This window comes from Camarhynchus parvulus, chromosome 2, assembly GCF_901933205.1.
Source record: "Camarhynchus parvulus chromosome 2, STF_HiC, whole genome shotgun sequence".
Taxonomy (NCBI): domain Eukaryota; kingdom Metazoa; phylum Chordata; class Aves; order Passeriformes; family Thraupidae; genus Camarhynchus; species Camarhynchus parvulus.
This window is the reverse complement of record NC_044572.1, coordinates 6748225-6772782: the sequence shown is the minus strand read 5'-3', so window position 1 is coordinate 6772782 and position 24558 is coordinate 6748225. Positions and strand designations below refer to the sequence as shown.

Genomic DNA, 24558 nt, shown 5'->3' with positions numbered 1-24558 from the left:
CTGTGACCCATATTTTAAGGTTACTTTGTGATGTAACAAAACTTTTTAAGAATCCCTAAGAACTAAAGCTGGCAGTCAGCTCGCTAAGGGCAATTGAGGAGTTTTGCATTCAGAACCTGGACAAAGGATTATTTGTGCTTTCTCTCATGAATTAAAGGGGCACCATGTCCTAGGTAGGCTGACAGTTTACTGCTCCAAATCCTGGTCCAAGCTGTGGTAACATGGGTCAGGAGAAGTTCCATCTTTCTCTGTTGCTGCATCTTGATTTTAGGCATTTGGAGAAGCCTCTCCCATACTGAGCTGCCCATGTTTTCAGGTTATATTTAACAGTTAACAAGTTTGGGATCTTTTTCTTAAAAGAGTTTTCTGTTGATTATCAGGAATTGGTCCCAACCCTGCCACAGTCGCCGATGAAGGAGAGGCCGCCCAAAGCATTCCATCAGTACAGCAACAACATCTCCACTTTGGATGTCCATTGTCTGCCTCAGCTGCAGGAGAAGGTTTCCCCACCCTCATCACCCCCCATCATGTTCCCCCCTGCCTTTGAAGCAGCCAAGGTGGAGGCGAAACCGGATGAGCTGAAGGTAACGGTGAAACTCAAACCCAGGTTAAAAGCAATACACAGCAGTCTGGAGGACTGCCGGCCTCCCAGTAAGAAATGGAAAGGGATGAAATGGAAAAAGTGGAGCATTCAGATTGTGATTCCTAAAGGATCATTCAAACCTCCTTGTGAAGAAGAAATAGATGAATTTCTTAAAAAACTGGGCACAACCCTTAAACCAGACCCCGTGCCTAAAGACTACAGGAAATGTTGCTTCTGTCACGAGGAGGGTGACGGATTAACTGATGGACCAGCAAGGCTTCTCAACCTGGATTTAGACCTTTGGGTCCATTTGAACTGTGCTCTTTGGTCTACAGAAGTCTACGAGACACAAGCTGGTGCCTTAATAAACGTGGAACTAGCACTGCGGAGAGGCTTGCAGATGAAATGCATGTTCTGTCACAAAATGGGTGCCACCAGCGGTTGCCACAGGTTAAGGTGCACCAATATTTATCACTTTACCTGTGCCATTAAAGCACAATGCATGTTTTTTAAAGACAAGACCATGCTTTGCCCCATGCACAAACCAAAGGGAACTCATGAGCAGGAGCTGAGTTACTTCGCGGTGTTCCGGAGGGTGTACGTGCAGCGCGATGAGGTGCGGCAGATCGCCAGCATCGTCCAGCGCGGCGAGCGCGACCACACCTTCCGCGTGGGCAGCCTCATCTTCCACGCTGTGGGCCAGCTGCTGCCACAGCAGATGCAGGCCTTCCACTCCTCCAAAGCCCTGTTCCCCGTGGGCTACGAGGCCAGCCGGCTGTACTGGAGCATGAGGTATGCCAACAGGCGCTGCCGCTACCTCTGCTCCATCGAGGAGAAGGACGGGCTCCCGCTCTTCGTCATCAAGGTGGTGGAGCAGGGCCACGAGGATCTGGTTCTGACTGACACAACACCTAAAGGTAAATTTTGTCAGCTAAGATGATGAATTTGTGGCTTTGCTGTTCATTGTGGTACTGCTGGTTCCTGTGGTACAGGACCTGTTTATAGTGAGCTTCCAGGGCCCATTTTTAATACCCTGCTGTGAAGACTGTGATCACCTCTGAAAAAACTGTGTAAGCTGCAGATCAGAAGAATTGTTCCAAGTCCACGGAGGAGACCCAAGATTGAGTGTTGAAAGTGAAGTAAAGCACTAGGAAAGGCAGCACAGGTTTCATTTCATGAAAAGTGACTTCATTTAAACACAGAGCCACTGCTGAGTTATCTTCAAATCAGCTGGGCTCAAGTTAGGGAGCTCTAAAAACAGCTGAGTGACCGCATTCTGCTCAGAATGGGTAATGTCTCTGTCAGGGTGAAGAATGTCAGGGTGTCCATAAACACTTAGGCAGGTCTCAGAAATTGGCTCATGGATGTGCTGGAGACCCGTAACGCTCCGGGTCTCAAGCCTTGGTGTTGTGGGTGCTGACACCCTCAGAGAATGAGCAGTCTACTACAGTCAATCAGTGGAAATAGAATATATTGTGTATTTTCAGAAAATCTTACTTTTGCACGATTTCTCAAGAGAAACCTGTCTGTGTTTTTGTCAGAGGACTGAAAGTTTCCATGCTGAGAGCACTGAAAGCTTCATTTCTGAGAACTGAGGGTGCAGAATCAATGGTGTGTTTCTTTGAGATTTGTTAAATCCCAAAAATTAACAACTCAACAGTCATTCTCCACTTTTTAGATCCTGACCGGTTTGTATAGGCAATCAAAGACAAAAGCTTTCTCAGTGCTGGGTTCTGCTTCCCATATCCTCAGGTGTTTGTTTTAAAACCAAGTGCAATAGCTTTTATTTCTTTGATCACTGTAATTCTCTCCCAATGGTTATGTAGGTGTGTGGGATAAAATCCTGGAGCCTGTTGCTTCTGTTAGAAAAGAATCTGAAATGCTCCAGCTGTTCCCCGGCTATCTGAAGGGTGAAGACCTCTTTGGTTTGACAGTCTCTGCAGTGGCCAGGATTGCAGAATCGGTGAGTTCACCACCCCAGTTCTCGCTGGATCATCCCACTTGCTGGATCAACACGCGAGAAGGGGACCAGAAAAGCAAACATTTTGTTACACACATAATTAAACATGTAATTATTTGTATTTTTTTTCTTTCCCTCTCTTTTTTTTTTGCAGCTGCCAGGGGTTGAGGCCTGTGAGAACTACACTTTCCGCTATGGCCGAAACCCCTTAATGGAACTTCCTCTTGCCATCAACCCCACGGGCTGTGCCCGTGCCGAGCCTAAAATGAGTACCCATGTCAAGAGGTTTGTGTTAAGGTATTTTGTTTTAATTTCACATAGTACAGCCCAGGGTTTATAGGCTGCTTTAGGGTTATTTGTGCTTTCGTCTGCTGCTTACAAACCCTGTCGTCCTTGGCTGTGAATGTGCATGCCCCAGTCAGAGGAACTGCTTTGTGTCTCCGCTAGCTGGCTTTAAGTGTCTGTATGTCTGAGAGGATTTTTATTGGGTTTCCTGGCTGTTTTCAGAGAAATCTTCAGTTTTTCTTGTATTCTTTCCTGTTACATGCCCAATCCCTACAGGCCTCACACCTTGAATAGCACCAGCACATCGAAGTCCTTTCAGAGCACAGTCACGGGGGAGCTGAACGCGCCTTACAGCAAACAGTTCGTCCATTCCAAGTCCTCCCAGTACCGCAAGATGAAAACCGAGTGGAAATCCAACGTGTACCTGGCTCGCTCTCGCATTCAGGTCAGTTCTCACCTCAGGAAATGGCAATTTAAAAAATTGCATCTGCTTTTATTAGTATCTTTTTTACAACTAAATCTTGTAAACGTCATAAATATTTATCCGAGTCCAGATGAAAATTAAAACTAAACCAATTGCAAAATTCCTTCCAGTCTTGTTCCAAAATTGGCAGTTTTTACATGGCACATCAATTGCACACATTTACCTTAAGTAATATTTGTTTCTAATTACTGTAAATATCTTAAAAATTCCTTTGTTATTGTTATCTAGAAAAAGGATTTTTTTAAAGTTCTGGGGTGGTTTGTTTGGTTTTTTTTGCCTATTCCTCAAAACCGTAGTAAAACTTAATAAAAATAGAAGTACACAGTGGAAGCATGAGATGCTCAGGCCAAGCTGATGAAATGGTACAAGACCAGCAGGAAGAGCTCAGTACTTGTTTGCCTTCATAGGAGTATAGAATCCATTGCTTTTTGTCATGATGCTGGTTTTTCCCACAGTCTGTTCTGGAAAAGCTTTGTCAATCCAGCCGTGTGTGGGCACGGTTGTTGTTTATTTCAGGCTGGACTTCACCATGCCTGGGTTCTTTGCAGGTATCTCTGGTGTAGCAGAACCCACTTTTATTTCTCAGTGAATTTATAACCTTTACACAGTCAGTGTCAGAGGGTAAGAGCAGCTTTCTCACCAAGACAGCAGCTGAGTTTTCTGGGATCTGTGTGAGGCTGGATTCTGCATTGGGCTGTTACTGCATCAATTATTTATCAGTGCTGCTTCCCTCTCTCCCCTTTCCACTGCTGGTTTGGGGCACATTGAGGAACACAGTGTGAGTGTAAAGTTATAAACTCTCAGTGCACTTTCTGTAGGGCCTGGGCTTATATGCTGCTCGAGACATTGAAAAGCACACAATGGTCATTGAATATATCGGGACGATTATCCGGAATGAGGTGGCAAACAGGAAAGAGAAGCTCTATGAGTCTCAGGTAAGAGTGTGTGTTCATTCCCTCTTTCCCCTTCCCCATTCAGACATTCATAGAACAAAACAAATGCTGTTCTGCCTGATGAATTCAGGTCCCCTGATTTGTTTTCTGCTGCAGCATAAATGTAAATAGGCTTAAAATAATACCAGAGGAGTCTGCAGTGATTCTTATCAGAGTATTTCAATGTTTAATAAACCTTCCAGCACTCTGGCCAGGTAGGGAGCACACATCCTCTGTTCCAGAGGACAGTTCTGCCAGACATGTCAGGACCTCAGTTTTTAATGAAAACTTCTTAAATCTAAAGCCACTTCCTTTGTGTAACTTTGTAACAGTTAGTTCCTGCCTGGAAGGCAGTCGTACGCCCTGGATGAAAGGCAGTAGGAAGCTCTTGGGGAAAACTGAATTGTCCAGAGGTTTGTGTTTATGACCCATCATCCCTCACAAACCCATGGGGACACAGGCAGTATGTGACAGTGCTTTCCCTTGTGAGCCAGTGGGCAGTGCCTGATCTGGAATGCAGAATGGAGCTGGCCCTTGTTGTTGGTTCATCACTGGCAATGCAGGAAAACCTGACCAGAGTCCTTGTGCCACTTGTGTCTTCCAGAACCGTGGCGTGTACATGTTCCGCATTGACAACGACCACGTCATCGATGCCACCCTGACGGGAGGCCCTGCAAGGTGGGTGGCCCTGGAGAGATCCCTGACCTCTTCCTGGGGCATCCCCCGTGTTGGCCTGGGGCTGTTGGAGGCTCTGAGTTTGTGGGGTTTATTCTCTGAGCTGGTACATTCAGTCTTCAGACTGTCCCACTGTCTCTTCCATCAGCTTTGCTCATCTTTCAGTTACGTTTCATGGCAGCTGTGAAGAAAGAAATTTTTTTTGATCCTTGATTTTTTTTTGACATTTTCTAGGTAAAGAAACAAGTACAGAGTAATGTAATTGTATGTGGAAAGGCGGTGAGCCCGTGGAGCTAAGGCCATCCTGAGGTTTGGTTCAGATTTGCCTCAAGGGATGGGTTTTCCTAAGAGGTTTCATCTGTCCCACTGTTCTTTCGTAGGTACATCAACCATTCGTGTGCGCCCAACTGCGTGGCTGAGGTGGTCACTTTTGAGAGAGGACACAAAATTATCATCAGCTCCAGCAGAAGAATCCAGAAGGGGGAGGAGGTAGGGCAGCTTCTGGCTTTACACCCCTCTTGCCACGTACATCCATTCTGTGATTCCTGGCCAGTGGCACAACTTGTTTGCTCTGGGGGGAGGTGACATTTCCCTTCGCCTTTCCTGTAAAACTCTGCCTGTCCCTCACAGTGCAGCCTCTGCTGGGTTTTGCTGTTTAAGCTGTTGTGGCAAATCCCAGCTCTTCCATAACCACTCTTGTGCCTTTCCTTCCAGCTTTGCTATGACTATAAGTTTGATTTTGAAGATGACCAGCACAAGATTCCATGTCACTGTGGAGCTGTAAACTGCCGAAAGTGGATGAACTAGAATGCATTCCTTGCTGTCTTTGAGGGTTGCTTGTCCCTAGGAAGAAGTGATTCACATTTTGATTTTGTCGACGGAAAATTGTTGCCTTTTTGAAGGGGGAAAAGAAAAAATATCACTTCTGAAAATACAGATTTCTACACAAGTATTTAAAAAGAAAAAAAAGAAAAAAAAAAGGAAAAATAACCCACCAACCAACAAGCACCAGAAGCAAGCCGGCAAAATCTGAAGCTGACTTTCCAGACACGTGGAGGTGAAACTGAGTTAACAGAATGGTCCAGCACTTTTGTTTTTGAGCTCACTAAGGAGAAACTGTTTAACTTGGGCAAAGAACCGCTGGCTGACCTGCAGGAGGGCAGGTGGCCACTATGAATGTAAGACTGAAATCACCAGCGAAAGGGAGAAGTCCAAAGTGCTGGCCACAGCCTTATTTGATAAAGGGGCAGGCCCTCTAATTAAAGAAAAAAATTTTAAATAAAAGTAGACACCACTGAACAAGGAATGTACTGAAACGACTTCCTTAGGGATAGAGCTAAGGGAAAAAATAACTTGCACTAAAATACATTTAAATACTTGATTCCATGAGTCAGTTTATTGTAGTTTTTGATTTCTGTAAAATAAGAGAACCTTTTTGTATTTATTATTGAATAAGTGAATGAAGCTATTTTTAAAAAGAAAGTTAGAAGAAAGCCAAGCTGCTGCTGTTACCTGCAGAACTAACAAAACTCTGTTACTTTGTATAAAAGTGTAAATATTTTGAGAAAAAAAAATACAGTATAAAAATAGTTATTGACCAAATGCTACCAGACTCTGCAGCAGTTCGGGTGCTTATTCTCAAACGTTGATAGGGATGTTACAATATGATCTCATGTACTCACGGACATGCGATTCCCAGTTCGGAATAACCAAAATCTCAATTTAAAGAGAGGGGGTTTTGTATGTTTAAAGCAGTCTCAACTGTGGTCTTATGAGAATTTTTTAAAGTAAACCTTAAGCCTGGTAAAGGCAGTGTATATTACAACTCTGACTTTTGTAGATGTTTGGGTAATTTAGATTAATTTTATTTGTATTATATTGTTGCATCCCTATTTCTTAAGTCAGGTTTTTTTGTGCTTACAATTTGTGATAACTGTGAATAACTGCTAAAACCACCCAAAATAGAGGCTGGACATGGTTTTTTTCTTCAGCAAAAGTAGTCAAGGATTAGGTGACTGTTCAGCCTACAGATTAAATCATGTAAACAGCATAGAATGAGTTGGAGCTTCAGTCTCATGCGATAGCCTTCTTAAAAGGAAAACAAGGAAAAAAAAATTAGGTGTAATGTGCTTGCAGCTGCAGGACTCTGGCAATAGGATTTTGGAAAATGTAATTTAAAGATGTGTTTGTATGGATTGTTTTTGTTTACATTTCTTTAAAAAAAATAAACACTGTTTTGTGTTTGCTTGTAGAAATTTAATCAGCATTTTGAACCAGGTTAGCTTTTTATTTTGTACTTAAAATTCTGGTACTGACACTTCACAGGCTAAATATAAAAAAAAATGAAGTTTTTTTTGTGTGCACAATTAAAGTGGACTGTAAACTGTTGGTATATTCAGTAATACAGTTCTGAACTTGTAATGTATATGGCATGATGTATTTTTATCTTACAGAATAAATCAATTGTATATATTTTTCTCTTGATAAATAGCTGTATTAAATTGTTTCTTGAATATTTTTCTTCTCTTGTACAATATTCCAACATCCTACCAGTATTTGTCCTACAGTTTTTTCTGTTCTGTATAATAGTATCTAATGTTGGCAAAAAAAGTACAAAAACAACACAAAAAAAAGAATTTTTTGAAGTATACAGAGTGTTATGGGTTTTGGAATTTGTGGAAACAGATTTAGAAGATCAGCATTTACGAATAAAAATATTTTACATCTATAAAGTGCATCCTCCTGTTGTCATTTGAGGTGTCTGGTTTCTGCTTCTTCCAAGATCTGTGTCTGCTTCCACCACTGAGAAGTATTTTGCCTTCCCCCTTTTCCAGTACATCCTAAATTTCACAGTGGGTGCCACAGGCTCATCTCAGCCCAGGAGGTGGAACACTGAACACACTTCCCCAGCCCCCTCCACCCTCCTGGTAGGAAGGAGCTTGGCTTGTGTCTTATTTAATTACTCCCATTGTAATGCTGTATCTTGGATAACTTCAGCCAGTTGGTTCTGCTTTTTAAACCCTGGTCCCTGGTTCTCCCTGCCAGGGGCTCACTCCCTCCAGGACCAGTGGAGGAGGCAAAGCAGCTGCCCTGTGGCCAGGCCACTCTTACCTGCTCCTTTGCATCCTCTGCTTTTCTCCTCCCAGGTGCTGGCCCTGGCAGGGGGCTGAAGGACCAAGCAGAGCCTGGCACAAGCAAATCTCCTCTCTGCAGAAAGATGTGGGGCTGTAATTACTCCAGCATTATCATTACTTTCTTCACACTGCCCAAAAGGTCAGTAAGTGGATGCTGCAGTATTTTTGCAGTTGGAGAATTTCTGCTGCACAAGTGGAAGGGCAAGGCTGTCCTGGAACTTCCAAAATCCAAACTGCACGTTCCCAGGGAAGGCTGTGCCTGTGGAGTGGGAAATGAGGCCAACAACGGTGCTAAGAAAAAATACACTGGGTAAGAGCAGCTTTTCTCTTCTGCAGGAGCTCCCACACACTGAAGAAGCTGAGGCAGGAAGTCAAAGAAATAGTAAAATAAATGAAAAGAGAGAAGTGGAGGGAAAAAACCAGAAATTACCTGTCAAGCCTTCCAAGATGCGAGGAAGGGAGAAAGGGAGTGAAAGCAAGACCCAGATTGTCTGAACATTAATTTCCATCAGTGTGCAAGTAGGTGCTTTCTGGTCTAAGAGCTACAAAGAGTAAGGCCATACAAATTAATTAAAAAATGATACTTTATTTTAAATGCAGCTACTGTCATGAGTCATCAAAATAGACTTTGCAATAGTTACTTTGTTTTAAATATGAGGTGACGAATGACAGCAAAGAACTTAAACTACGTGAAACATCCTAAAATTAAAAGAACTAAATTTAAATATTTCAAATGACAATTATCAGAAGATGAAAGGGAATAAAAATATTTTCCAGAAAAAGTAAAATAATTTTGGCCAGTAATCCCATACTAGTAAATTATTGAGATACTGCACATGAAATAGTCAAGGAGGACTCCTTTCTGTCATTGTCATTGAGAAGATCCACAAAGCTGAAATCTCACCATTTAAATTACATTGCTCTAATGATTTCTCTTACTTAAAACCAGTCCAATAATCCAGGACCATCCAAGGAACTGATGATAAATTTCACTCCTTGGTGCAGTGGGGCTGCTGCTCTCAGTGTGTGACCAGGGACCAGTGACACCCAGACCTTCCCACGCTCAGCTCCTCGGGGCAGGGCATTTCCAGCAGCTCCTTCCATGGTTGTGCCAGGTGTAGCAGCCAAGGGCTCCGCACAAACCCCTCCAGAATGACTTCAGATCGTGGCTGAAGGGGAACCAGGCTCAGCTGAACTCTCCTCAGCCACCTCCTGGCTGCGTCAGCTCTCAAAGTGCCACTGCTGAGGAAGGGACCCGTCGCAGATGGCCACGGTCACGTAGCCCTTGTGGCTCAGGGGATCCACCACCTTCAGGCACTGCCCCACGGAGACCTGGTACAGGCGGTTGTTCTTCTAGAGCAGACAAAGACAGATGGGATTTATTTACTGAAACTTCTGTTCTCCATTGTCAAACTGGAGCTGGAAGTGATGCCCAAGGGGAGGGGGTGCTCCTTCTGACAGATGAGCCTTTCAGCAGCCTCCCAGACACACCAGACCCACAGCAGCAGTGGAGTACAGCACACCCCATAACCACATCCAGACTTGGAAACAAAGGCTCTCACGTCCTCACAGGCCCCCAGCTGGGATTTTGTTTATAGCACAGTGTTTTAATGAGGTGGAGGGATGATCAAACCCATTCCCCAGCACTCAGCAAAGAGAGAGCCCACAAGGCTGTGGTGGGCACAGACAGGTCACAGAATCCTAGAATGGTTTGGGTTCGGAGGGACCTTAAAGATCATTTAGGTCAAACCCTCCTGCCATGGGCAGGGACACCTTCCACTAAACCAGGTTGCTCCAAGCCCACCCAACTTTGCCATGAACATTTCTAGGGATGGGGCATCCACAGCTTCTCTGAGCAACCTGTTCCAGCATCACGCCACCCTCACAGCAAAGAATTTCTTCCTAATATCTCACCTAAACTTGTCCTCTGTCAGTTTAAAGCCATTCCCCCTTGTCTTATCACTCCATGCTGTAGCAAAAAGTCCCTCTCCAGCTCTCCTGCAGCCTCCTTAGGCACTGCAAGGATGCTTTAGGGTCTCCCTGGAGCCCTCTCTTCTCCAGGCTGAACAGAGGTCCCTGTTTTGCATCTGACCATGCATTAGCAGTGCCCCTGTCCTCAGCACCCACACGCTGGGGAGCTGCCACACGTCGTGCCAGACCTCGTGCATGGTGGGTGCCCACAGCCAGGGCAAGGCCAAACCCCAGCCAAGAGTGACAAGGAAACAGATCCTATCATTTTATTACCTTTAGAGGACTGTGCCATCTCTACTACCAGCCTGTAGCAGCTGTCTGGAAAGGGCTCTGTGCACAGCCCCAGCAGCTCCCATGGGCAGCCACCTCCTGCTCTCCTGCACAGGGGGAGCAGATCCACGAGAACAGCCCTGCCAGGCTCTGCCACTGCCTGTGGCCACAACCAGATGCACAGTGAAGCAGTAAGAAAACAAAACACTCCTCAAAAATATCCCCCCCAAGCCAAGTCTTGTACCACAACTGGCAGTGCACAGTTAGTATTTCCCTGTATCAATGACTCAGTGGAGTTCCCCTTGTTCCAAAAGGCTTGATATCTAAAGGGCCCCAGCCAGCTCTCATATTCCTCATGGGAAAGGTGCCCCACACCTTCCATTTGCTTTTCCATGCCCCTCTGAGCCTTCTTCAGCCCTAATTCAGCCTTTCTGAGAGGAGGAGACCAGCACATGCAGCACAAACAAACTGCCCTGGTGTGCTGACATTTCCCTGCTGCAGCTTCTATCCCCTTCCTAATCAATCCTAGTGTTTGAGTCACTTTCTTTCCTTGTGGATCACTGATGAGCACCAATGTGCCCCCGTTACAGATCCACCTCCCACAGCCACAATGGCCATGGCCAGCTCAAGCCCAGGTGTCACACATGAAGTGCAGATTGTCCAGCCCTGCCACAGGCATCACCAACAGCCACATGCACCCAATGCCAGTGGCCATTCCCCCACTCCTGTGCATCCCTGCTGCTAACACCAGCTGCAGAGCCTTCAACAACCTCTGCTCAGCAGAACTGTTCAGCTCACTGTCCCTGGGGGCTGTGGCAGTGCTGGTGCCAGTGTCAGACACACACACAACCCTGGCTCACACAGTATCTGCCTCTGTATCTCCACACCACCCTGGGCTGCAATAGGACTTGTGGGACTCCCCTTGGGAACCTGAGCTGCCAACCAGCAGCATGGTAGGAACCTGAGACAGGCTGTGCAGAGCTGTGCTGGAAGCACCACTGGCAGTGCTGGCAGGGCTCTCCTGTTGGGGTCTCTAGCTGGTCAGAGTGACCCCAAGAAATGTTAGAAAATCTCTTTTCCCAGCCCAGCGGTTGAAGAAGGAGTCAGATCTCTTATTTCTCGGTCTCAAGGTTGTTTATTGTATCTTATCTATAAAATTCTTTCTCCTGTCCAGCTAAGGTCTGCTCAGCAAGACAGTCAGAGGCACTCTGCCTGCCCCTGGGGCGGTGTTATGTCTTTATACTAAAAACTACATGTACAATGTTTACAATCACTTTCCAGTACCTATCACCCATGTTAGACAGTGAGCTGCTACTGTAAACCAATCTAAAAGTGCCAACATCATCCAGAAGACAGAGACCAAGAAGAACAAGGAGAATGGCAGAATACACCCAGATCCCTCCATCTTGCCTCCCTGAATCTCCATTATAAAAAACCCCAAAATCTATTTTTTCACCTCGTGATAAATTCACTATCATTCTACTTAAACTGTCGTGGCTTGCTGATCTTCATCTAAGGTTGGTAACTTGCTCCACGGGTCATAATCAAACCCAGAGGCATTTTGGGCTCTGTGCCAGGGTCTCCTGACCCCTGTCAGAGGTCTTGGCTGCTCAGGACAGTCAGAGGGATGTCCTGGGTCCTGACACTCTCCCTCCCTTTGTTCAACCATGTTGGTGCTACAGACTCTCAGCTAGGCTGAGGGCATGTGGGGGGCAACCTCTGAGTGAATACCCAGAAGACAAATCCCATGTGTGAGCAGCACTGGCTCAGTTTTGTGGATTGGCCACTCCAGGCTTTAACAATTAAACTAATGAGATCAATTACAGGGCAGAAGCAACTGCTCTGCCCTGTGCTTCTTCAAGCACTAAGCAGGAATCACCACGTGGACTCCTCCTGTCTCCCAGGCCTGCAAACACAACACAACAAAGCTCTGGGGTGGATTTTGTTCTCTCTGGCATATTCCAGATGAGCCACAGTGCTGTGGGTGGCTGTGACTGGCAGAAGAAAGGCTCAGTGGAGCTGCAGAAACCTTTCTTTGTTGCAAAGGGCCTGCATGTCCCAGAGCACAGCAAAAGTGTTATTAATACTGAAATAGAGCCATCAAAGCAACTTCTGTACAGGCTGCCTGAACCATGGGCTGGGCCTGGTCCAGTGCAACTGCCTTGGTACTTCTGAGGTTTAGGCACAATTAAACTCAGCCCTGATGTCCTGTTAGTGCTACTGTATCACTGTCATATTTTATGAAAAATATTTTTGCCAGGATTTTTCTCCTGAGAAGTTGAGAAGCCTCAGAAAAGAAATGTAAAAAATAATTATCTGATTGCTTGGAATGTAGTTTGGAGGTTGTTTACCAACAGGTGCACCTTTGATTGGTTCCATGAGAATTGTGTTTAGTTAATGACCAATCCAAGTCCAGCTGTGTCAGAATCTCTGGTCAGTCATGAGATTTTATTATCATTCTTTGCTAACCTTCTGATGTCTCCTTTTCTCTTTCTTTAGTATAGTTTCAGTATATAATATTCTTTTAATATAAAATAATAAATCAGCCTTCTGAGAACTTGGAGTCAATTCTCATCTCCCACCTCGTCCTGGGACCCACAACACCACCACCACCACAATTAATAACCACACTACTGTCCCTGACTGAGACACTGATTACAAGTAATGTGCCTATGGCAGCCTCTGCACTCACCCCAAATGTCCACTGCTGGGAGCCACCGGAGCCGTGGCACTTCATCAGCCGAGGGGGATCGGACGAGCGAGTTTCAGAAACATCCAAGCACAGCAGATTATTCAAAATCAGCTCATGATCCTCATTGTAAATCCAGACCTGCAAGAGAAGATAGAAAGACATTTATTGCAATGTTTCAGGGCAGTTTCCTTGAATCTTCTGTTCACCTACAGAGGAGATGCTTCAATATCTGGATGTCAGAGATGGGCCGGGCAGGGAGTGGTGAGAACGGAATGCAGCCCCTTCCCTGGGCCCACCTGCATGAAGCAGGAATGCACTGGTTCATATTTGCAGCTTCAACTGCAATTGGGCTCCTGAATTTACATGACAGAAGAGTTTCTCTGTGATCACACTGAAAAAAAAACAACTGTCAGTTCCAACAAGCAGCAAGGACACACTGAAGCTGCCTCTTGTCTGTGCTCTCCCACATGCTTGAACAGAGCAGGTATTTTTGTTCTTGGCACAGAAATGTGTCAGGCACCTTCAGTTGCTGCCATTCATGCCCAAACCCTGCTGGCTCTCAGCAAGGCACATCTGGCACAGCTGGATATTCAGGGAAGTAGGAACAGCAGCCTGGTCCAACTGCAGGAGCTGCTGGTTCTCCCTCCCTTGGCCAAGATCACATCTGTGGAAGACCTGGAGCTCTCATAACCAACAGGAGAGTCTGAATTCAGAAAGCAAAGCAATTAAGGAACTTGGGGGTTTTCACCTCAAAAGATCCTGGGTTACAGAGGGGTAGAGAAAAGAGAAGTAAATGGAAAGTGTGGCCCTGCAGTGCAGGGAAGATCCTGGGAGCATCTGGCTCAGCACCCAATGCCAGCTATTCCCAATGCACAGTGGAACCCTGGCACTCACAGGGCAGCTGGACAGCACTTCCAGCCTCTGGGGATGTTGGGCAAGGCAACTCCCTTCCCCTGACATGGGAGCCTGTGAACAAGAGGAGCTGAGCCCCTCATACCTGTCCCTGAAGGACCTACAGCCACACAAAGTTCTTGTGGTGTGCTCCTGTTGCAGGCCTGTTCCCATTTCTCAGCTCAGTGCTGCACCTGCCATGCCCACTGTGTAATTTATTTTTTCCCATTAAGTCTGCATGAGTTTCACAGTCAGAATATGGCATATCAAACTCTAGGCAGAAAAGTCAGGCACACAAATTTTGCTTTGTCTCTTTTTTTGGCCTGTGAAACTAAAAGCAGCCTTCTGGGGGGTGCTGGGGTTTGGGACACAGCCTCACTTGGACAGCATGACTGGAAAGCACAGAGTTCATTATCACAGTGACTATTATAACACAAGGAAGGCCTCCTTGGAAGAAGTGCAGGGATCACATTAGAATTTGTCCCAACCCCAGGCATTTTGTGCCTTCTAAAATAGTCTTTTCTGTTAAAAGCCTGCCATGAAAAAGAAAGCATGGCAAGATTAAAGAGGGAGGAGAGAATGGAGAAATGGCAGGACTTGCCAGAGAGAATTACTATTGAAAGAACAATGATGGAGCCAAGTCCAAACAAGAGATGAACTGGTAGGAATGGGGAGAGAAGACTGCAGTGACACAGGGAACAGATCTTCAATCAAAAGCTGAGTGATGGCAAAGAACACAAGGCAGTGGTTAAATCCAGGGTGATACTTCTCCAGAAAGGCTTACACAAGACAGCCAAAATTAATTTCAAACTAATTATGTGTTTAGTGTAGAAAACAAAGGAAAGAGGAAAAATAGGCCCAAATTTGGTTCCAAATCCAGATTAGAGTATCACTATGAGTTTGCAGATTATTAACAGATTCAAGCACCAGGAAAGCAAAGCCACCCCATGAGGTTTCTTTGTTACACAATTGCAAGCCTTAGCATACTCCAAAAATTATTAACTAATTTTCTGCTGAAGACTGAAAGGATAATGTTCAGCTCTTGTTGCCAAAGGCTGTGGAGCCACAGCCCCATATAGGAAAGAAACTCCTGGCAGGCAGCACAGTATCTGAGGTCTGTAAGCAGAAAGGTGCCCTCCCAGGATTTATGTCTCTTTTCTGAGAGCTCTCTTCTTTTATCCTCCTATGTATTTCTCAAAAAAAAAAAAAGACAAAAAAAATCCAAACACAACCATTAAAAAATGTAATCTATTTAAAAAAAGAAGGAACAGAGGTGCAGGATATTTTCAACCTGCATGCACTTCCTAACTAGCAGAGTTAGGAGAGCATCACTGTGAAGACTTTGGTTTCTAAAACTGGGCTTGTGTCCAGTCCCCAGAATTATCCCAGACTGTTTCTATTACAGTTAATGGAGCATCCTAGTTTTCATTATAACTTATAGACATATTTTTAATATATTTTCTATATACAAAACCCACTTCCCTTATTATTTTCTTTCTATAGCAAAATTACGAACTGAATGTCAGTCATGTCAAGCCTGAGAAACCAGGACAGTGTGTTGTGCTTGACTAATTTTCAACTCTACTTAATGATGATCATCTAAGTCAACTACAATGAAAAGGACTGCCCATAATGCTGATGCAATTGAAAGCTACAGAATACCTGTTATTGCTTTTAAATCCAAGTTAAATGAGAATTTGAAATTCCTTAGCAGCTATGAAGGATAGAGAAAACAAAGCAAGCATAAACCAAAGGTAAAACAGAAGCGTTTTTAAGGCCAGTCCCATGACTTTAGAAAAGTTGGTCAACTCTCACATGCATTCACCAGACCAAACAAAGGCTTTTTTCCTAGGACAAAGGCATAAACCAGATAATTCTAGGGCAAAACCAGCTGAAAATGCCAACAAGCTGAGTGAAACGACAGTTAAAAGCTTCCAATAGTGAGGATGTTTCTTGCTATTTTTATAAGAAGCTGCTAAATAAATGTCATCTTTCTCTACACTGTTCTCACATATCTATAGCAAGATTGTTCAAGAGGTTATGACAGCAAGTTGGCTGAAGGCACTCTTGGGATTTATTAGGAGAACAAAATAAGTGTAATAGCAGAAAAACAGTGTTGGTTGACATACTTGATTGGAGAACAAAATCGTTGTGAAAGAAGATAGCACAGCCAGTTTTTTTATGAGAAATAATTGCTAAATTTACCACTAGTAAACCAGATTCATGAGAAAAGAAGCCAAAGATCAACAATGAGAGCACAGATTTGTCTCTCTCAGCACCAAAGGGATAACTGAAATTCATTCTCCTGGATTAAAAAAAGTCAGAAAAAAGTTTTGATGTGGAAAATCAACAGAGTTTTTCCTTCAGGCATGTGGCACTTCATTATGAGAAATATTGCAGCAAGGAGAAGGGAAGCATAACTGTGTGGACATCATGCCCAGGCTCTCTCACCCAAAGACAGAATGGCTCAGAATTGCAGCTTTGGCACAGCAAATGTGCAATCACTTGGTGATGATGGTGCCCATCAGTCACTATTACACTCTCACAGCCTTTTTTATTTATAAGACTTGCTGACTGTCCTACAGCTAATGGAGTAGATCAAATTGGAAAAACTCCATTCTCGTGCCAGCTTTAATTAATCCACCCTTAACACAGGAACTGGCAATTTGGTCACAGTGATGATTTCTCAGTGCTCCAGAGGTGAAGTACAAGGATGCATTGTACTTGATCCTGTCTGGCAACTGGACCTGAAGGCCACATGTCAAGAGCCAGCCACAGTAACCCTGAGAACTGCAAACACCCCTCTGTCTTCCTGTGTCACACTCAGCTGCTGAGGCCACAACAGGAGGCAGAAAGTCCCATCAGGTGACAAAGCACTCAGCATTTTGCTGGGATTGTCACAAATCACTCTGCCTCCACTGCTGCAGTTTCCATACCCTGAAAACTGTTGCCCATGTCATAGAGCTCAAGTTAGTCCAGCACAACCCACCTTTACTAAAGCTGTGCTGCTTTACATCCCATGCTCCATTTACTCTGTGCCTTTGATTACTTTTCTCTTTAGATCCAACCTAGATTTTAGAATTGGGTCCCACGGGCTCCTAAATCATAAAGTTCTCAGAGTAGTTCTTAGCTATGTAAGCCTCTATGGCATTAGCTGAAGATCTCTCTATCCTGGAGACTTTTTTCCAAGTCCTGAATTTCTGTCACCTGCAAGAAGTGAAACAGCAAAGGCCTCATGTAGTGATCCAAAAATTCTCATTAGGTTTTCAATCTATCCCTAATTAATCACCAGATCAGCAATTCACCTGTAGCCAAAGAATCTTCTGAATTCCCTTTATTTAACAACAAATCATTCATTTATCCCAAACTGCAGCCACTCCAGCAGCAGAGGACTGGTTGTGCAGTACACAAACACCAGCAGGGCAGGAAAGGACTGCTTTAAATTCCAGCATGAGGAACCAACTGAAAGAGCTGTTACAAATTCTGAAGTGCCAGTCAGTGGATTATGAACCCGTCAGGAGTTCATAATCCAGGGCAGCCTTCAGCCAAATAGAGAGATTCATGCCATAGAGACAGGAGATTATAACATCCAACACTCAGCATTAGTAGGAGCTCCACAGTGTCCTTGGCCAGCCCCATGGTTTGAATGACCCTCTGACAGCAGCCTGTCTGCTGATGAGATGTCACACCAGGGCACTTTGCCAGCAGGAAAACATGTTGGTCATTCTGAAGACATGAATGAATTCAATCTAATTGGGAATCTCATACCTGGTTCTGATCGTTGTAGTCACATTCCCGAACCACCACCAGGCCTCCTTTCTGACTTGGGTGGCCCTGGGCAACTAGGCATTTGTTGGTTTGGAGGTGATACAGCTATGAGTAGAAAACAGTTTGATAGTCAGTAAAAACCAGCCTTAGATCCCCAGCGTGCTCAAAAAAACTCAATCAACACTTCCAGTTATTAAAAAAAAATCTTCCCTTTTAAAATGCCATTCTGTTTTTCAGATATTTTGGAGAAAAAACTGCACTAAACAGTTGCAATTTGCTTTCTAATTACATCAAGATTTCTCTCTTTGGTACAAGTGTAGTACACACATCCTGGCTCTACTCTGTCAAGGTTCTTTGCCCTCTTCACTCTCCATGGAAGTCTAAGGCCCCACAAATTCTGCTCAGGAATATTGACTGTACTGTATAAACTGCATTTTACTACAGTTTAGCTTAAACATAAGTCTCCTCCTACAAGTTCTCTTCATAGAACAGGACAGCCTCCCTGAGAAAGGAGAAGGAATTACTGAAATAAAAACAACTTCAGAGATTTATGTTGTTTGCACATTGATTTTCAAGAGCATTTACGTAACTGAAAAGCCACTGTTATCAGCTGTGGTATTTTACTGATGGATCAGGGAGAGAGAGGACATTTTACAAGCATCTAAATGCTATTTTTGCTCTAATGCCCTACCTAGTCTGATTTAGGGGAATGGTGTATCAGGGGACTGAATTCAGGTCAGAAGCCTGTCCTGTGATGCAGAACTGTAAGCACCCACTATCAAAGCAAACAAGGAAGCTCTCAGCAAGCTGGCAGTCTCTCCTGATCTCAACAATGATGTCAACCCTAAGAGACATCCAAGACATTTTCCGCTGTACAATGTTTAGGTTGTTCTATTTCAAGAACCAAAAAATCATTACGATCTTGATGTATCCCCACAGAGGTACTCAGGGAGACAAAACACCTCTAATTGTGGCTTTCAGTTACACACATGCTCTGAACTAACTGCTGGCCAGCAGATAACTTCTTTTCAGCATGATTATTTTTCTTCCCCGGTGTGGTGGGGATCAGGCTCTGCAGGCAGCAAACACTGCCTGCACACTATGAGCTGAGAGATGGCAGGGCCTCAGATCTGACACCCACATTAAAAATAATTATTTCCAATCTGGAGCTGGATGTAGAGGAAAAAAGAATTTGCTGTCCTGAACTCCAGGCCAGGCTGATTAACTAGCCAGCTGAACTTCATTATGAAGACATCCATAGCCGTCTTGGCATTGCTATTGACTCCACAAATTTTTAGAAACCAAAATACCCTTCCAGTAATAAAAGGAACAAACTGCTCGAGCACATAACAGCAAAAATTAGCACAAATACCAAATAATATTTTCAATAAACATCACTTCTGGAAATAGCTGTCCCAAGGCACAACAACAATTGCCTTGAGTGTACCATGCTTCTTCTGTTCCCCACACACATCTAAAACAAATTACACAAAACATTCTAAGTAACATTTCCGCACACCCCAGATCTAGCACAGATCTCATTTTCATCATCCCTCACTCAACAGAAGGTTTTTAAACCATAGACTACATGAGTTTTGTATGATTTTTGTCCTTTTTTTTATTGGCCATGATGGCCAGCATTGGATATCGCTGGTAACAGCTGCAACTATTTGTGATCATTACATTTCTTCCCAGCTGTCAAACCACCACTTATCTGTGGCCCAATTAGTTTTTGAGAATAAACTGAGATTTGGAGTGATTCCTCCCAAGTCCTAAAGAGTCTGGCACACAGTGGTGACATTGGCTGATCATTCTGTTCCTTGCAGGCATCTGGAAATAGTTTATACAGCCACCAGAGCCAAAGCTGACTCTCTCATACAACGCTGGGTATAATTCTTGAATCTCAGAGAACCAAGCCAAGGAATGGCATTTTTCTGCTTCTTTTCCCCATTTCTTAAGGGGTGCACAAAGTTTTTCTCAAAATTAAGCCATGGTAAATAACTGCTGGGAAGATTTAACCTTAAGTGCTCCTGAAATATTTAGATCCCTCCAGGATCTGTTGGAGTTCTCTCCAACATCAACAATTTCTCAGTTAAATTTCTGTCTGAATGAAAGCAAAAAGCTATTAAATTCTAAAAAGAAGAAGAAAAGGTCTGACTAGGGGGGTAACAGCATCCAACAACTAGGGGAATCAGCCCATCAGTTTTATTCAGGGAAACCACATAACAAACTTCACAGCTTGGCTGGGATATTGCTATAAAAATACTGCACAAATTGAGGATTCCCAGACAGCTGCTTCCAAGAAAAAAAATCTAATGGTGCCAAGAGGTCCTGCATGAACACAGGTCCTCCTGACTCACTTCTTGCAAAACCAGCAGCTACTGCAGCCTGGGGGGACATCACTACTAAATGCTTCCAAGTATTGAGTTAAAAGGGAACCTGCTAACCATAATCTGTGTGCACATGAAGCAGTTTATTCCAGAGTATTTTCTTCCACAGGGAAGACATTCAGATAGTTGTCTTGGGTTTGAAACCATCAATTATTTTTGGGAAGCATAAAAAGCACACACCAAGTGAATCTGACCCTGGAAAGAGCAGATGCAACTGTTTGGTGACTCTGCCTGCATACAAAGCCATAAGCAAAGGTGTCAGAGCTAAGGCATGAATTTAATAATGATTTCCTTCATGAATACACACAAAAATTTCTCTCTTCACTTCTACTTTGAAGAAAAAAAGAGAGGAGAAAAACTCATATTTTGTTCATTAGCTAACAGGCAAGACCAGAAAAGCCATCATCAGCCTCAGATGCAAATGTTCACCTTTGCAGAAAATGACAAGTAAAATGAGTTTGGAAACTAATTACACTGTACTCTTATCATAAACCAACAGAGCCTGAATATTTGAGGCCAAATTTCTCTCTATCCAAATCCATCTTCAGAACCAACAGCCATGAAAACACATTCTAAAGACAGCAAAACTTCCTAACTCAGAACTTCAAGATAAGAAACATCATAGAAGAGTATCTAGTCTAAGGATGACCTGAAATATAGATTAGACTGATCTGACAAAAATCCTGTTATTTTCAAGGCAGCTTGTTGCAAAATTCATGGAATCAGACTATTTCTGTTGTATTAGAGCAAATCTTTAAGAAAAAAGCCTCATAATAATTAACACACCAGAATTCCATCTATTTAAGTTTCTCTTACCCTTCCACGTTGGATTATTTTTGGTCGTTTCTGTGCTCTGTTAATAAAAACTGGCTGTGGGGCTTTGGCATTGGGCCCAGATATTTGCATCTCAGGATAGATGTTATCTAAATACCACTTAAAGGACTTGCAGTTCAATCTCTTCCTCAGTTCTACACGGTCGGTGATATTTCCATAGCTCCTCATCCTCAGTTCAGGTCTCAAAGCAAAATACTGCTCCTGTATTTAAGAGAAACAGGTTGGGGAAAAGGGGAGAAGAATTTCAGATTAATGATTCCCAATTTTTTCTTGTTTCCAGAACTCCCAAAATTTCATTTCATTTTGCTAGTGCTTTCAACCAGTAGATTTGAAACTGGCAGTAGGAAATCGTAATGCTTGCATTGTCACAGGAAGTGAGATTTAATCTTCCTAACTCTGAGCTAATCTTTCTAACTGAGGATTTTTTTGATGAAGATAATTCTTGGGTACAAATTTGCTGAGCCATTTTAGATGCCAACTTCACGAAGAAACAAATCAGTCCCTGACTTTATTCCATTGGCAATACAGGCATCCTAAAATCAGTAAGTAAAAAACAGATGCATGTATCAGCAGCAGCCTCATCTGACAAAGGTTTCTTGAAATTATTTGCATTGTTGTGGTATTCCAGTGTGTTTCGTCTTGCACAGTTTCCAGCCTTCCAACTTTACAAATTATTAGGGCAAAACCATTCCAGAACAGACCTATAAATGAGACTAATATCATGAAGTTCAGTGGGAACACATCTTATTCATGTGAATAATCAGAACTGTCACCTGGGCTTTCTGGGAAGCCCAGTTTTTCCATTCATCGCCATCATCTCCAAAAGGGCTCCCACAATGTTATTCTTCTCCCATTCTATTTTATGATGACAAACAGTTTTACAGATTAGGTGAAGACAGATTAAGATTCCAACCCAATCTCATGTGCTTTTTGACTCCAATGCAGAGACAACAATGGAGACAAACAGGAACTCATGAATGTACAACATGGCACGGATACTATTGCTAAAACTAGGCAAAAATCCCCTTTTAGCATTTAATTCCAGATAGATTTACAGAGCCTACATAAAAGGCATTGTATTTGCATATTAATTTGTTTACCAGGTACCATTTAGAATTCAGTTTTCAGGGCATTGAACGATGATATTTTGCTGGATTCATCTCTAGGAGACATCTGGAATCCACCCACCATGATGTGGTTCTGACAGTTTTCAAGTATTTCCTGCTCTCTGATACTCAGAAAACAGACAGCATCACCTCTGGACAAGTTACACATCTCTCCTCATCAAGATCTTTGAGCATTTGGATGTGCTTGATGTACCACTGCTATTTTAACAGCAGAGGAAGGGGAAGTGTGTACTTGGTGTACATTGGACTGTTGGCCAGCTCTGAGGAAGTTTGGAGACAGACTGGATACGACAATCTGGCCTGCTTCAAAAAGCAGCTCTGCTATTCCAATTTTCTCTTTCCTGGTTGAAGTTCAAATGTTGGTATCCTACCTTGCATGTGTTATTTATTACCACAGTATACATGAACTTATACTTTTGCATTTTGCTTTTGCCAGTTATAAAAATTTTGCTGAATCATTTCCCTTATGCCATTTCATTTATTAAATACTGATATTTACTCCTTTAAGTCTTATCTTTGTACTGTGCAATGTTAGATTGCTTTGGTAAATTATACTGGCCCTAAATATTTGCATTATTCTTATAAAAACAAAAATATTTCCAAGCTTTTCTTCCATACATTCTCTGGCAGCTATCAGAGAAACAGACCAGAAACAGCTGGAAAAGTTCTGGACACAAATCTATGATAAGAGACTGCAACAGTAAGCAGCTCAAGTGCTTGCTGGATAAATCAGTTCAACTGGAAATTATAAGAATCAAGTCTAAGCTTCAGAGAAAGCCATCAGTAATCACAAAACTGTGCCCAGACATTGGTAAAAGGGAAGGTGATAGATCAGATCCACTAAAGCATTACAGAGATGAGGAATGGAGATAAAAATTAATGACCTCTAACAGGTTCATCAAATTGAAGATCAAGGTAAAGGATGGGGAATGAAACATAAACCTCTAAAGAACATAAAATTAATAAACTACATCTTGTATAGAAATTGTAGGGACCACAGGAACTGAGCACACAGCAAATCCTGTGGTCTCAGAGGGCAAAATGTCATTAAGTATCCCAAAGATGAGGGACGCAGAAACACATGATCTATGTTTCAAAGCATCAGTATCAAGATCTGAAGACAAGGAAGGAATACAACTGCCCTTGAATCAAGAAGTAAATCATGATTGCTCTTCCAGGGCAAGACAGACTAAGAAGCAGATTGCTAATTAAAACAGAAAGCAAACAAGCAGCCAAAAAGAAAATCCCTGTCTCACAATATGGAAACTACCTGAAGGCACAGTACATGGCTGCCGTGTAATGCTGATTTGGACACAAAGCAATGCAGAGCTCACAAAAGCTCATCCATCATCTTTTACTTCACTAAAAAGGCATAAAACTCAATCTCCTACAGGCAGTAAAGTAACAAGGAGGAGACTTGAGCACTCAAAAGCCAAATGAGAAACCAGAATACAGAACTTAGGAATTCCTATCAGAACTAACATCAGGAGTTCAGACTGATGGAAAACCCCATCAGAGTCGTAACAGATCTCACTGTGACAGTTCTTTGACAAACAAACCAGTCAATAACCATTTAATGACTTTATTTCATGACCTAGAACTGCCTCTTACCTTGTATTCATCCATCCACACATGTGCCAGCCTCAGTGAGTTATGAGCCATAGTGTCCTGTCCCCCAGGTGAGCCATAGGGACGCCTCTTACGGAAAATGTGTCCCACCCTGGAGCAGGGGATGATCAGAAGTCTGCCACCACACATCCAGATCTGTCCATAAAAAACCAGAACACGTTCAGATTGCTCACACACTGTTCAGATTGCTCACTAACTTCTCCCCTTTTTCAAGAGATACCTTGGGAGGGTTATACATTATACAGGATTAGGTGTCAGCAATGTTGGCCTTCATGCCATGTTTTCTGACAAATTAGATTTTTAGATCTTCATGTTACAAAAGATGATTTTTCTCATATGACCACACTTTTCACAAAACACATCATGGCTTTCAAGAGACAAACAGAAAATGTTGCTGTTTTGCTCTAACAACCTAGCAGAAAAGACTGGGATATATGGGCTAGGACTCATCCTGCAGATTAAGTTACCTAAATTCATTTACCTGCATGAAAATTGTCCACAATTCTGTGACAGATAACAAAGACCAGTCTTTGTCATCAAGGGAACCTGGAGAGCTTTTCAATTAAGCATAGAAACTTATTGGACAGAGCTGTTTGTTTGTGTTAAGACAGAGGAACTCGGAAACACTGTTCCCATTCAGATGCTACATTCAGGAGTCTTTATCTGTGGCACCAGGGATCTACACTTTATTTACACTCTACTTCCATTTCTTTTTTTTAAATTGCTTTTTTAACTTCATCTTCCAGCAAATACCAGCACTGGCCCTTTGCTGGACTAATATGTTCTCCAGCCCCTGAAAATCATCCCACACTAGCAGTTCATAATCAAGACACTTTTAAAACTCCTTCTACACAAGATAAAGACCAAACTTCTTTCCAACTCTCCCCCAGAGAGACAGGGACTTCCAGAAGCTCTAAATTCTCTGAATGTGTT

General features: G+C 43.2%; 2 protein-coding genes across 13 annotated transcripts in view; one reads left to right on the top strand and one right to left on the bottom strand.

Annotated features, from left to right (window-relative positions):
- The window catches only part of KMT2C (lysine methyltransferase 2C), a 189118-nt gene extending 181566 nt beyond the window's left edge, over positions 1-7552 (top strand). For 6 of the 7 annotated variants that reach the window (XM_030963992.1, XM_030964025.1, XM_030964040.1 and 3 more), the window contains 8 exons: positions 381-1500; positions 2410-2546; positions 2698-2840; positions 3105-3273; positions 4131-4247; positions 4849-4922; positions 5300-5408; positions 5634-7552. In XM_030963992.1, coding sequence (XP_030819852.1) covers positions 381-1500; positions 2410-2546; positions 2698-2840; positions 3105-3273; positions 4131-4247; positions 4849-4922; positions 5300-5408; positions 5634-5726 — 1962 coding nt within the window. In that variant the 3' untranslated portion in view covers positions 5727-7552. The remainder of the gene's footprint in view (positions 1-380; positions 1501-2409; positions 2547-2697; positions 2841-3104; positions 3274-4130; positions 4248-4848; positions 4923-5299; positions 5409-5633) is intronic. The other variant, XM_030964000.1, reaches the window with a different exon arrangement.
- A 1067-nt stretch (positions 7553-8619) lies between these two features.
- GALNT11 (polypeptide N-acetylgalactosaminyltransferase 11) overlaps positions 8620-24558 on the bottom strand; it is a 46638-nt gene continuing 30699 nt past the window's right edge. For all 6 annotated transcript variants that reach the window (XM_030964051.1, XM_030964059.1, XM_030964090.1 and 3 more), the window contains exons 8-12: positions 23608-23760; positions 20852-21070; positions 17646-17750; positions 12987-13124; positions 8620-9406 (exon numbers count right to left, since the gene is read on the bottom strand). In XM_030964051.1, coding sequence (XP_030819911.1) covers positions 9275-9406; positions 12987-13124; positions 17646-17750; positions 20852-21070; positions 23608-23760 — 747 coding nt within the window. In that variant the 3' untranslated portion in view covers positions 8620-9274. The remainder of the gene's footprint in view (positions 9407-12986; positions 13125-17645; positions 17751-20851; positions 21071-23607; positions 23761-24558) is intronic.